Source organism: Triplophysa dalaica, chromosome 22, assembly GCF_015846415.1.
Source record: "Triplophysa dalaica isolate WHDGS20190420 chromosome 22, ASM1584641v1, whole genome shotgun sequence".
Taxonomy (NCBI): Eukaryota; Metazoa; Chordata; class Actinopteri; order Cypriniformes; family Nemacheilidae; genus Triplophysa; species Triplophysa dalaica.
The window spans coordinates 20,350,349-20,364,789 of NC_079563.1; the positions used below are offsets into that span (position 1 = coordinate 20,350,349).

The 14,441-nt window shown below is 39.8% G+C and overlaps 2 protein-coding genes across 3 annotated transcripts in view; one reads left to right on the forward strand and one right to left on the reverse strand.

Annotated features, from left to right (window-relative positions):
* Nucleotides 1–1,973, forward strand: part of hlcs (holocarboxylase synthetase (biotin-(proprionyl-CoA-carboxylase (ATP-hydrolysing)) ligase)) — an 18,585-nt gene extending 16,612 nt beyond the window's left edge. Inside the window, exons 7-11 of the mRNA XM_056736384.1 lie at nt 70–137; nt 241–401; nt 545–659; nt 835–1,036; nt 1,106–1,973. Of these exons, the coding sequence (XP_056592362.1) occupies nt 70–137; nt 241–401; nt 545–659; nt 835–1,036; nt 1,106–1,277 (718 nt within the window). The 3' untranslated portion in view covers nt 1,278–1,973. The remainder of the gene's footprint in view (nt 1–69; nt 138–240; nt 402–544; nt 660–834; nt 1,037–1,105) is intronic.
* A 137-nt stretch (nt 1,974–2,110) lies between these two features.
* On the reverse strand, nt 2,111–12,542 carry sim2 (SIM bHLH transcription factor 2). Of its 2 annotated transcripts, XM_056736386.1 has the most exons (12): nt 12,282–12,542; nt 11,789–12,012; nt 10,318–10,400; nt 10,018–10,107; nt 8,560–8,668; nt 8,396–8,481; nt 5,707–5,906; nt 5,520–5,626; nt 5,004–5,151; nt 4,681–4,843; nt 4,336–4,603; nt 2,111–4,001 (listed from the first exon to the last, which is right to left on the reverse strand). In XM_056736386.1, exons 2-12 carry the CDS (start codon nt 11,961–11,963, stop codon nt 3,493–3,495), a joined length of 1,938 nt encoding a protein of 645 aa, XP_056592364.1. In that variant the 5' UTR covers nt 11,964–12,012; nt 12,282–12,542; the 3' UTR covers nt 2,111–3,492. The 2 variants fall into 2 exon arrangements, with proteins under 2 accessions (XP_056592364.1, XP_056592363.1); XM_056736385.1 differs by having other exon boundaries at nt 11,789–12,542.
* Nucleotides 12,543–14,441: the final 1,899 nt, after the last annotated feature.

The window sequence follows — 14,441 nt, forward strand, 5'->3', positions numbered from 1 at the left end:
AATGACAGACACTTGTGTGTTACATGAGTGTGTTAATGGTCTGAAACATTTCTTTCACTCTTTCTTCAGTTTGATTCTGAAGGTGCCAGAGGAAATGGGTTTAATCGCAATAGCTGCTCGTCAAACTCAGGGCAAAGGTCAGCGGCTTTCCATCAGCATCCCATTAAAGTCCAGTATAACATGTAAACCAGTACGTCATTTATTAATGTGTGTGTGTATGTGTGTGTGTGTGTGTGTCAGGTCGGGGGGGAAATGTGTGGTTGAGTCCGCTGGGCTGTGCGATGTTTACGCTTCATCTGCAGATTCCTCTGAAGTCACAGCTCGGTCAAAGAGTTTCATTTCTGCAGCATCTCGTCGCTCTTGCTGTGGTGGAATCTGTGCGCACGCTGCCGGGATACCAGGTACACACACACACACACACACACACGCACACAATATGACACATTTGTCAAACTAAATGATAGAAACATGACTAAAACAGGTTTTTTTCCACCTAACGGATGTCTATGAATTCAGCGTGTTTCTCTGGTATATGTTTGTTCAGGACATTGACCTGAGACTGAAGTGGCCCAATGACATTTACTACAGTAACCTGATGAAACTGGGCGGAGTTCTGGTCAATTCCACCATCACGGGACAAACATTTAACCTTCTGATCGGTAACTGGGTGTATGGATGCCTCTCGCTGCTTTTCTGTGTGGAGAGGGCGTGTCCGTGATGTGCGTTGTGTTGTCTGCGTGTAGCGTGTGTGTGCGTTGTCTGCGTGTAGCGTGCGTGATACGGGTTGTGTTGTCTGCGTGTAGCGTGATGTGTGTTTTGTTGTGTTGTCTGCAGGCTGCGGGTTCAACGTGAGCAACAGCAACCCGACCGTCTGCATCAATGATCTGGTTCTGCAGCACGGCTGCGGTCTGGACGCACTCACTCCTGCGCAGCTCATCGCTCGCACACTCACACTACTGGAGCGCTTCATGGCAGACTTTCAGCTGTGCGGGCCGCACGCTCTCCTCCCGCTCTACTACAAGAGATGGGTGCACAGGTGAGGGAGCTGGAAGAAATCAGCAGGTGTGATGTATCAGCGCGCTTCTAACAGCTCTCTGTGTTCTAGTGGCACACGTGTGCGTCTGTGGAGCGAGGACGGTCCTGAGGCGGAGGTGGTGGGTCTGGATGAGAATGGGTTTCTGCAGGTGCTCTCAGGAGATCAGCGGCTCATCTCCGTACAGCCCGATGGAAACTCCTTTGACATGTTGAGAAATCTGGTGGTGACAAAGAGCAGCTGAAGCCACTGCACTCGTTTCAGGTCTTTTCACATCACACATCAACAATAAGAATCATAATAGTTGAATTTCTTTCTGTAAATGTTGTAGTGTTGGGTACCTTCTCTTCTGTGGAACACAGCTATTTTGAGAAATGTCTCTGTGGTTTTGTGTTTGTACAAAGGTGGTCAATGGGGTTCAATTGTTTTCGGTGACCAATGTCCTTCGAAATATCTTCTTTTGTGTTCTGCAGAAGAAACAAACTCATACAGGTTCCTTCTAATGCCTCTTCAGTTAAGTTAAATCAGATGTGTGGGCTCCTGGACACTGCGGTGTGTTTGTGGTTCAGATTTTGTGTGTGCATTTCCTTTAACATGCCAGCAGTGTTTGTGTGTGTGTGTGTGTGTGTGAGCATGCGTGTGTGTAACACATTTAACTGTACACTCAGTATGAAAGCACATTCTTTCTATTTGTAAAAATCTAATCATACTTTTCTTCATGTCTTATGTTGTCAGTGTCAATATGTGTGTAAATGTAGACGCTCTTGTCTAGTTTATCTGCTGGTTTGGTTTTATATCATTCTTACTGTATATTTTTTTATTTTACATGTGTATCAGAGATTCAGGTCATCTGTCAATATCAGTCAATGTTTTGTAATAATTCACAGTTTCTTAAATGCATTCCAATATTACAAATAAAATCTCACTGTTTATAATCATATTTTATTATTGTGAGTAGTGCTGAGGTGAAGTGTAACATAATTCTCATGTTTAGATGCTTCGTGTACAGACCTCCACAGTATCTCGAGCCCCTCGTTCACTCATATGTGGTTCAGATGGGTGTGTGTGTTTAAAAAGCTTCTTTAATGCAGTGTCACTTAAAGTCTGTTTTGCTCTTCACTGGTAACATTTTTCAAGATTTCTAATCTGATACCTTACATCTACTTTTGTCCACAGTCTTCTCTAAATGGGTTTCAGGGTCACAAACACAAAATCAATCATGATAATGCCTGTGTGTTTGTGTGTGGTCCAGGTGAACCTACACAGATTGTTGATAGTTGGGTAAGGGGTTACGGTGACAGGAGACAGTTTGTACAATCTAAAAAAATCATTGTCTCTGTAAAAGTCCACATAAAACATGTAAACACTGTGTGTGTGTGTGTGTTTGGTTTCCTGGCTCAGTCGTGTTCATCCGCTCGTGCTCAGATTCACCTCATCTGTCTGCAGCACCTCACGGTTCAGACTCGTCTCTGATGAGGTGAAATGAACAGTCGGGGATCTTTCACCTCATTACAAGCTCATTTAGCCTTTAACACATTCTCACATTCATGCGCACCAACCACGTCCCTGTGTGTGTGAGAGAGATCTGGTCTTTAATGTCTCATACTATCTCTTGTGTCGAGGTCCTCGAGACATCATCAGGTCTGGAGTGCCGCGCGGACACATTTTCCCCCTCAAAGTGTTCTTAAGCTAAACGGCCACGTAAGCGCTGTCAGCCTTTAAAAATCATTAAGCAAATAGCTCAGTACCTCAGATCCATAAATGTCACATCCACAATATCCTGTTAAACAATTTCAGCAGCAGGGTCTCTGAAGGTCACCTCAAATCTATCATCTCTCATATTGGCTGCATAATACCATATTCCAATCCTCTGTCCCCAGAGACCGCTGGCTCTCCTTCAAAATCATCTTCATCAACAAACAAACACAGCCGCTGTTTACTCTCCTACAGGCTTGAAGTCTAAATATGAGATATTCGAAAAATGAAAACTTTCCCCACTGCCCTCATGAACACGTATCCCAAGAGCCTTTGCTCTCTTCCAATCATGTTGAGCTCTTATTTAGTCTGATTCGAAATGATCTGTGTGATTTATTTCATTGTCTGTCATTGTAATCGGACATTTTCTTTATATGAAATCTAAAATAATCTTTGCGTATCAATGATTTAAAAAATGGGGTTAGGCTAAGGTCAAAATTGTCTAAAGAAGGTTTATACTTTTCTAACCCTTTTCCATCTAAAGAAATCTTTAGGATCAGAAAAAAATGTTAGATTTGTTTTCCAGCTCTGTGTCCCTCTGGACTGACTGCACATGCAGTAAAAATGGAGACGGTGGCAGCATACCTGACGTTACTTTAATATTGTTACAGATATAGCAAATATCTGCAAATTTTGCATAAAGAGTTTACATAAAACATCATGTTAAGAGTCTTTCAAGAGTTATTTTTGTTATTCCTGCAGCGTCACCTTTCATTGCTAATAATGACAGACGTGCCGATGTAATGGGGAACACCGTGACCCTCGGGGGACGGGCTCAGGGTGGGACTTTGTGTCCTGTACAGGTAGGGATTCATCTCCTCTCCCCGGTAAGCACAGCTCTCTGTTAAATGGCTCAGAGCGTAAGATCCAGATGGGATAGAGCCGCGTTTGGTCAGAACGTGATGGATGTTCATAGAGACCAATGGGCTTTGTGCCGGGAGCCTCATGCCCACCAGAATCCTCCTCTCATCCTGGGTGTCGCTCTCCTCATACGGCCTGCCCGTGGTACACAGCCTGCGTCTCTGCTCCAACACCATCTGCACGGGCAGGTGACGGCCGAGGTCCGGCGGCCCATGATGTTCTCTGGGCGGTTCACAGACGGTCAGGTCATCAGTCTGCCCGCTGCTCCGGAGCACCGCAGGTTCCTCTTTAAAGGCACCGCTGGATCTGCAGCTCTCATGCAGCGGCTCGCTGGTCAATCTCCCGATGTAACCTGTACGACAGCGTCACGCCCGGTCACACATGCCATGGGGTGAAACCACATTTCAATAAGCTTATTGTTGACGCACACTTGTTTTGTCAAACTCAAGCACACAGTCATGGGGTCACTTTGAGCGACTCGTATGACATCTGTCTGCTTGACTGTTGGTTTCATCTGCCTGATCTGTAATTATTCTTTCTTATATGTACACTTAATCATTTATCAGAAACTTTCATCCAAAGTGACTCGCGTTCACCACAAACAAGAGCAAGAATAACTGCAGTGTAAGACAGGAGTTTAAGCAGGTGAAAGAGGTTTGTATATGTGATGTGTGTGTGTTTGTCACCTGAGTAAGTGCTGCGGGGGGGTTGGGGGTTTATGGCAGGTTTATTTAAACTGCAGCTCCAGGCAGCGTCTCCATGCAGCATGTGTCGTCCAGATGAGCTTGCCGTGGCTCGCAGCTTTCGGCAGTCGATGGTGAAAGGGTGGGGCAGAGACTGAGATGTCACGCCCGGCGCTGCACAGACAGATGGAGAGATCACAGGCAGCGAGACCTGAGCGGACGAGCTGGACTTCCATGACGAACACTCCAGTTTATCAGAATGCTGTGATGTCTGGAAAGGTAAAGCGTTCAGTGTCACAGACGTGAGACAGACTGCATGTGAACACACACCTGCATGAGCTCTTTTACCTGAGGGTATGGAGACACTTTCAGTTTGCTTTTGATTTTGCCTGTTTTGGCTTTAAGCTGTTTGTGTGAATCCTGAGAAGCTGTGAGACCATTTTTATAAGAGAGAGATGCTCTGGATCTGCTCTGGTCCTGAGATAACAGCATTTCTTTATATTCCACATCCCTGCAGAGACACACACACATATGAACCTCTCACACATACATGTCTTTATACAGTATGTAATGAGTCCAACCCAAACCTGCCGCTGAGCTTCAAAAAGACACGCACGGCGTCTGATTTCTGACCGTAAACAACATCACACATGAGGTGAAAGAATACTCACGTTAACACATAGTTGACGCTGACGATACAGTGCGGTCGAGATGAGCGAGTGTTGTGAACAATGGTAGCGCAGCTCTGCACCCAAACCCAACCACCGTGTTTGGACAGCAGACGATAGTATTTAGTGGTGACCTGTCCCTTTACCAACACTGACAGAAGCACAAACAGCTTTCATGAAAGACATTCTGAAACAAGCTGAATGTCACAATATTATACTGCCGTAAACTGTCTAGCGACCAATAATTCTGATGAAATCCTGCATGCAGAGAAATACAGTTTATAATGAACTCATTTTTGTTTATGCTTTTGTTTTCCTTATGTCATTATTATTTGAAATGAAGAGTTTGCCTCTTGCTCTATTACTTGTGGATCTGTAACACAGAGAGACATAAAATACTAAATACAGTTTTATTTTTAATCTGGAAACGCTGAGTGTGATCTAGAATAAGAACACATTCATTTACACAATCCCTTCCTTTTTGCTGTTGAAATGATGGTGAAACTCTGAATGACTCACATAAATTATGTGCGTATCGCAGGTGAAACACATCACATCCATGCACATGATGATACAGAGTTTTCTCAATCAGGTCCTGTGGTTCATAACCTGTTAACTCTGCCACCCTGACACACAAACAAATCAACGTCATGTGCAGTCTGCGATGAGTTTATTGTGTCTGTCACATGTCTCATTTTGATCTCACCTGCTGTCTAGAAAGATGAGTTTGAGATCGAGACTGGCGCGGAACATGAACATGTTGCTGTGGAGTTTGATTTCTGTGATCCCACAGGGGGGGAGCGAGTGACCGACGGCCACCAGACCGATAATCTGATAACAGGACTCGTACAGTGAGACGTCCATCACGAACTGACGGATCTTCAGGTACCCGCTGCAGTGAATCACCTGCACACACACACACAATCAAAACAGCTGAAAATCACATCACATTCAGTTCTTTTGTAAACAAAAACATTTGTTTTTATGCTTTAATATATGAAAATAAACTAGGTTTTAAAAGGTAAAATGGTCAATTAAAGCGCTGATTGTATAAAAATGGAAATAAATCTGTGTTTGGGTGATATAATTGGGTCCCCGGTGCATCTCAGAAAACACAAAAAAGAAGAACCCAGTTACTTTGTTTTGGTTGCCTTTTTCTGCAAGCATGTGAGAAATACAGCCAATCAGTTTTCGCTCCCCTTGTGACATAGAAAGGGGTTCTTAGTATCATATTACCGCCCATTGATCTTCACTTTCACACTCACTGTATGGCCATGGCATGCACTACACCAGTGTTTCCCAACAGGTGAGTTGAATCTAAAAGATTCTGGGAGGTGTTACCTGAGGACCAGCATTGGGAAACACTACATGTGCGTAGAGGGGTGGGTTGCACAGTAACTCATTAGCATTTAAAGAGACATAAACCAAAACGGTTTGCTGTGAGTATAGGTGTTTTTTTCAGGGCAAAAAGGGTATTGTTTACACAACCATTGAGTGTTTTTAAGACATTTCCTGAAGACCCTAATTAATTATGCCAACTTGTTGAAATGTTCATCCGAGGAGTCTCAAAACAATTGACCTAGGATTTAACCTAACCCTACTTTGTCAAAAAATGAAGACTTGCTATAAACGACTTATGAAATATCTTTCACGGTTAGGGTTAATTGTTGATTTTTTTTCCACCCTCCCATAGTGCCTTGCGATTAAACTCCTTTTAGTACAACTGTACGCCCCTTTAGAAACGTGTGACAAAGCTTGACTTTGTGTTAAAGATCCAGTATATGAAATTTAGAGGCATCTCCCCATGGTGTTATTTTTAGCGGCATCTAGTGATGAGGTTGCGAATCGCAGCCAATAGCTAACCCACTACTCTAAGATGTCCTCACATTGTCGCTTCTTTGCAAGAGGAGATCATGTATTTACAAAACCCATTCTGTAAAGAAGTTTGTCCGTTTAGGGCTACCGTAGAAACAACATGGTGAGTTCCATGTAAGGGGATCCGCACCGTTGGTAGATAGAAATAAGTCATTCTAAGGTCAGAAAATCACAACGCTTCATTCTGTAAGGTCTTTATACTGCTTAACTATTGACGGATGCTCCATAAAATCCTCGTCGTCAGCTAAGAATCTTGGCGTTGTATTCGATAGTAATCTGTCATTTGAGAGCCATGTTGCCAAACACCTGTAAAATTGCATTTTGCCATTTTAAGAATATATTTATACTACGTCATATGTTGTCACTGTCAGATGCAGAGAAATTAATTGATGCATTCATGACATCAAGACTAGATTACTGTAATGCACTTTTAGATGGTTGCCCTGCAGGCCTATTACAAAAACTCCATCTGGTTCAAAACGCGGCAGCTCGAGTTCTTACACGTACAAAAAAGTATGAGGGGCTTCTTTAGAATTTAGAAGCTAGACATAATTAATATTGCATATAATAATTTATAGTCCGTTTAATATTTGACCTGTGGTTCTCTCTCATATGTGTGCTTTCACTGTGTGTGTGTGCGAGTGTGTTTGCGTGTGTGCGTCTATTTCAATGTGTGTAAGTATGTATGCATATTGTGTGTATGGAGCATTTGTATGTCTGTCTTTTGTTGTCTTCACCTTTTTCTTGTTTTTACAGGTATATGCCTTTAGTTGTTTTTCTTGTATTCAATGTATCTCATGTACAGCTGCTTTGTAATAATGAAAATTGTAAAGAGCGCTATATAAATAAAGTTGAGTTGAGTTGAGTTTATACAGCTCTGAACACACAGTTATGTGTATTATATCGCATTTCTTTCAATAGATCCTTAAGGGTGAAGTTAGATTTGTGTCTTCTCACAATTATAATAACAAAAGTCTCATTTAGACCCACCACACACTAACAGTGATTCTGTTTCTGCAGCGTTTATTTATTTCTATCCTTCTGCGAGTCTTTCCTGATCTATTTTCTGCTTGACATGAACCACTTGTTTATTGCCAATGTAAATTTTAAACAAATCTCCTGACCTAAGCCATCGCTGGCGTGATTCATGAATGATTTTATCCTGCTCTGTGGAATCTGGTGGAGATGTCATGTCCAATCTGTTAGTGGATACAAGCTGTCATGGATTCATGTCACGCAGTCAAATCTACAGTTCTGGGCACTTCTTTGACTCTTTGCAGATTTGATGTTCAGCGCTGAACTCTGACTGATGTAATGAAAAACACATCTACAGCGGATGAAATAATCGCTCAGTGTTTCAACGTCAATCTGAGCTCTTAACAAATGTTTTCAGCTGCTTTTTCATGATGACATTTGCTAGGAAAAACTCCAAGCTCTGGTATAAAGCATTGTCATAAGAATTTCATTTTGTCAATGCATTCAGAAAAAAAGTGCACATGTAAGCTTTCATTTCATGTCACCTTATAACCGCCACATGTGAGGCCTGCGTTCCTCTTGGCCAAAACACACTTCATCCTCAAAAAGAACGAGCGCTCGATTTCGTACTCTGAAACACAAACAACACATCACACTAGAGCCAGTATATACTTAAAAAACAAATGTGCATTTATGTGTGTGTGTATACCTTGCAGGAAGTGAGTTTGTAGAGGTTGGTGTGTGCTAAGCACAGCGCTCATCTCATCGTGATCTGAAGGGTGAATGTATTCATATATGCTGTTTCCAGTCAGTTCCACCTACAACACACACAAACACACTTCACAGAATCATTCACATTAATAAAGTTTGTGAGAGTTGTGTGAGATTTGTGATGTAGCTGATTAAACTAGTCAGTCAAATGATTCACGAGAAAAAGAGGCAGATGAGATTAAGATTAGCATAAATCTGTATCATTTAAGAAGATTACATCAACTCACAAAAATGCCTCTTGTGAAGGGGTGTATATTCACACTTTAATGTGTGTGTGTGTGTGTGTGTGTGTGTAAGTTAAGCTCCTGTTTGTCTGAAATTGATCTACGTTCCTCTCAAAGAGACAGTCTGCTTCACACTGCAAAGAGTTAATGTATGAAAACATGATTTGCATGTGAACACAAAAGTGGCTTCTGTGCTGGACTTTGATGTATTTTTGTGTGTAAATTAGCAGGGCGCAGCAGACACAGACCGGGTCACTTCACAACACTTCAGCAACAAATTACTTTCCTGCAGCTGCGGCTGAGAGAGCTTTAATCTGAGCTTTGTGCCGCAGCAGCGCATTGAGAGTCGTGCAGGAATTTCTTCACACCATCTTCTGTGTGTGTGTGTGTGTGTGTGTGTGTGTGTGTGTGTGTGTGTGTGTGTGTGTGTGTGTGTGTGTCATCATATCTGCATACTACAACACAAAACCCTCTGTCAGATTTAAGAGAACGCTGTTGACACTGCTTGAGATTGTTGCTTTGCTGAAGTTAATATTGAACTGTGGCCACACACACACACACACTCTTTTCACCGTTCACCTCATATTTGAATGGTCAGTAGTCAGTATACACAGGTGTTCCTACATTAACAGCATTATTTGCATTCTTCCGTGTGACTTGAGCTCTTCTCTTATGGCCGCTGCTCTTTTGACTATGGAAAACAAACAACGTTTTCTCTTTAAGTCACCCGTGCACATCCAAGAGAAGCACACTTTAAAACTAGACTTTTCTATTGTTCATTTTGTTCAAACGTCTAAACTTTTCTATATTTTCTAAACGTTCTTAAATTTGAATTCTGCTCAAATAGTTAAAAGTAGTTTTGTTCACCGTTTCATTTCAATTAATCTTATTTTCTCTTGAATTCTGACTTTAAACTAAAGCATAATAAATCGTTGTGACCTAAAACTAAAGATGAAGTTTTTCTACCGAGCAGGACCGAATTCGACTCTAGCTACAATTTTTCATGACAACTCTCTGAATTTGTTTAACAGTGAGCAATCGAATCACTGAATCACTTTTTCTGAAATATTCTTCAGTAATATCTCTCAACAATATTTCTGTGACGCACACACGTGTCCTTGTGTATGTTACAAAGTGTTCGTTGTGTATTGAAGTGTTGGTCTCCCGCTTACCTGTGACAGACCCAGATGAACTGAAGCTGTTTCTGAAATGTACATGATTTTGCCATCTGGCGCGACGACGAACACAAACCCGTCTAAGGTCTTAAAAAATAGAATTATATTATTAATAATAAGTGTGAATCAGAGTTCCGTGAGGGGCATCATATTATTCAATTGTACACTTGTGTAATTGTTGTCAGTATACTGATATTTCTATATTAACGTCGGAAATGTTCCATGTTGCTTAAACGTTTTACTACAGTATTTCATAAAGTCACAGTAGTAAAGATATGCTCTTGTGACGTGTCGCACCTGCAGCAGGTGAGATCCGAGATCTTTGGCCAAAACGTCCAAAGGGCTGACACGTGACGACTGACCCCATGCCTCACCGAGACCTACACACGAAATAAAAAGCATCACACAATTAAATACATCTGACTTCGGTAAGCACGAGATCTAGGCTATTATACTGGACGGTTAAGTACTTTTACATTTTAGCCCTCAAGATTTCACTGTCACCTTTTTATCCATATGATGCTTTTTAGTTATAGATTTAGCCTTACCAAATAGTCTTGGAATGTGTCAAAACCGTTTTTTTAGTTCGTAAAAATCCTTCCAGTTTAGAAGTTATCAAACTAAATATGCAATATGCAGATGTAATTAACCTCACATACAAAATGTTTGTAAATGTTACACGTAAAAAGACCAAATAGCTTTTACAATATTTACTGCCGGTTCTAGATTTGTGTTAACTTGAATCCCAGCTAAATAAAATGTATCCTATTTGTCAGATAGTACAAATTTATTTCTGTCTCTACATGCAACATTTTTATTATGATGATAATTGTTATTAGGCTATTATCAGTTATTTTTTTCTACTCGTTACTTATTTAAATATTTTTTATTTTCTTATGTCGTATTTACCAAGAGCTCCTTAAAAAACACAACAAATTCCTTGTGTGTTTGCACACACTTGGCAAATAAAGCTAATTCTGATTCGGAGTCAGATTGTATGAACACGTGAGCTAAGTGTTAAAATGTGAGCATGATAATTTCGGCTTTTTTATTTCATGATAATTTTGACATTAAATGAAAACGCGACAAGTCTAAATCTAAATAGGCCTATCTGAATCTAAACCAATAAAATTGAACAGTTATCGACAAATATTTTCCATACCGGTTTATCAAAGCTAATGTTATTTATCGTAAACTAATACATTTGATAATCACGTAGTGTAGACTATATTAACCGGTAATAAAACGCAGAAATTTGCACTAACCGATTTAGTCAGATACAGACTATTTATTATTTTTCCTAGATTAAATGTAATTGTTATTCACATGAATTTTGAAAACACAACGTGTAATTCTAATTATTTATCAAACAGATAATTCTCTTTTATATGCAAAAGAAGAAAAGCTAATTAACTTTTAGAAACATTTTAAGAAATTAATTCCACAAATTAATTTCCAGGGTTGAAAGTTAATGGTTTATGAGCTCAATTGCAAATTCTCAAAATAATCAATTTAATCATGTGATCAAAAAAATAAAATTTACACAAAACAAGTCACGTTGAGTGTCAACATTTGACATGTTTGACATTACATGTTTTAGGGCAGTTTAACCCATTACAGCCTTCTTTTGTTTTCTCCGAACGTAAGGAATCAATCTATTTTTATTTTAGTTATGATCAATTAACATTTTAAGATAAAAGGAAGTGTAGGCTATAATAAGACATAAAAGTCGACATGTGTGCGTTGTGTGTATTGTGGGCAAACTGACCGTCTGGAAAGACCGATCTCATCTTCAGGTAACTGCTGGTCAGTCGGATGATTGAAGCTTTGTCCAGTTGGGATGTGATGGCCGAGGGCAACGGCAACAGTTTGGCCAGTTCATAAAATTCTCCATTTTCTTTTTCTCTTCGTGTCTTCGCAGCATTCTTGGACTTTTCCTTCATTTCTCACACATGGAGAATAACAAGCCTCTGAAAGCGCGGCTGTCCTTCTCTAGTTTTGAATAAAACGAGGCACTTGAAGCGTTACTCGTTAAAACGTGTTTCATTAATCATTTCCAGGACTGAACTAAAACCTTTCTCTTGTTTGCAAACTGTCATCGGGAACGAATGACGAAATGACGGATGACAAAAGTTTTTCTTAACAAATTAAAAAACACATCGTTCGTATAAACAAACTTTGATGCATGTAACTTCTTATACTTGACAAAGTCAATTTAAGTCGATTTGTATAGTACAAACACATGGATCTGCGCACTTTACCGTAACAGCTGAGTTCCAGGTCGTCGTAATTTGATGAAAATGTATAGAGAACAACGTCACCAAAAAAAGCATCTAATAAATCAACGATGATGAAAATAGATTTAAAAAGATGAAATACGAGAAGACCATTAAATACATGTCCACGTATCTTTGTAAACATTTCCACTCGTCCATTTTAGGAGCTCTTTCTGATTTTCAATTTCTCCCCATGTGTGAATATTGCTGTCAGGTTCCTCAGATATTGCAGATCCACTCCATCACATAGACGCGTTGAAGCCTTAATACAGAAAGACACTTTGATAGAGAAAGAGGCGGATCACTGCAGAATGACCGCCGCTACGTCACACTGCATCGTGTGTGTGTGTGTGTGTGTGTGTGTGTGTGAGAGAGAGAGAGAGAGAGAGAGAGAAGAGAGAGATGAAAATTGTGTTTTTCAAAAAGAAATCATATGAAATTGAATTCATTCATTCAAGCAGACGTATAGCTGCCACATTATAGATGTTTCACACTCAAACTCGATTGAACTCTTCATGTTACCTATTTGGAAGCTTTTATTTGTTACAAATTCGTTTAATTGTAATGAACTTTTCTCGTCATATCTTTTAATGTAATGCACACTGGTGATGAAACAAATAGCGGCCGAGTTTCTTCAATCACGGAACATTAGCAGCTTCTGCATGTTTATAGATATTTCCTTTAAGTGTCGCTTTTTATTTAATTTCACGCAACGTCACGCGTCAAGTATTATTAACGCAGTCTGGGTTAACTGTATAAACCCGACGGAATAAGCGAGTTTATTTAGGCTACACAACAGACAATTTATTAAATTATTCAAACGATCACTGCGCAATTAACTCCAGTAATGATCGACATTAAAATATAACCACATGACACACTTTTGTCACTTTTTTAGTCTTTATATTACGCGTAATAGAACGTACTTAGATTCTTACTTCAAAACAATAAAAAATATAATTTTAAGAGAAACTGTGATTTCATGTTGATCGGACACTTTTCCACATTCACATTCAGTGAGAATTTACCTGTTTGTTTGATCTCGAGATAGATTGTATGTTGGAAATATAATGCACTGAACAATATATTTCAAATATATTTAATTTGTCCTTAATGTAAAAAATTAATGGCAGACAGATAACTACAATTATTATTGTTTTGCATATTTCCATTTGTGTTAAATTGACAAGGCAAATATTGGTAAATTCCTGTTAGGAATGTGAACTTCTGGTTTTAATGCATTCAGTGAAGTTTTGATCATCTGTGTCTCAGTGAAACATGTGATGTGATGCACATTTTTTTTGTTCAATAGTTTAGTGTTTGTTTCTGAATATCTCTTGCACGTCTTTTTAAATGACAGAAGTGTGCTGGCTTTCAGTATTTGTTGTTGCATTGGAGGCAGTTGTCACTAGAGAATGATGAATCTATGTTGTTCAAATCATACAGCAGGACTCAACCATATAAATTCAAACTACTCATCTTTCACCTTTTTGAAGCAAATGTCTCAATATTTTGTTCTGTTACGTTTATAATGCTTTAGTCATCACTTGAACTTGACTTAGAAACAGCACTTAAGAATCAAGAGATTCTTGACCAGTGAAAGACAGAAGGAGTAAATCAAAGATAGTGTGTGAAGTGAAGCAGACTCAGTGAATGTATTAACCTCTCATTAACCTCTGTTAGCAGAACTCACATTCATTATAGTCTGGAAAACTCCAGGTGTTCTGCTCACTTCTGCTCAATTTCACCTCCACAGCCCCTTCAGCCACCTGAATGACTTACAGTTATTTTACACACTTCAATCAGATTGTTAAAATAAATGCTTTTAGGTTCTGTTGGTTTTCACACATCCTCTGCTGCTACAAGAACGATCTACACATGTAGATTCAACCACAGATCTGCTAACGCACCGGCTTCATCATCATCACCACCGACACAGCAACATCTTTTACACCGTATCCAACTGAAAGAGGAGAAAAACAGAACAGACCACAGCTTGAATTGATTGAACACAGTCTGTCTTAAACATCCCAGAACGTGAAGAGAGAAAATATACCAGTTGTCTGGCTTTTATGATTAATGACGAGTGTATTTAATACCAAAATTACCCTCGGCAGATGTGCGTCCGTCCCGTTTCACCACCAA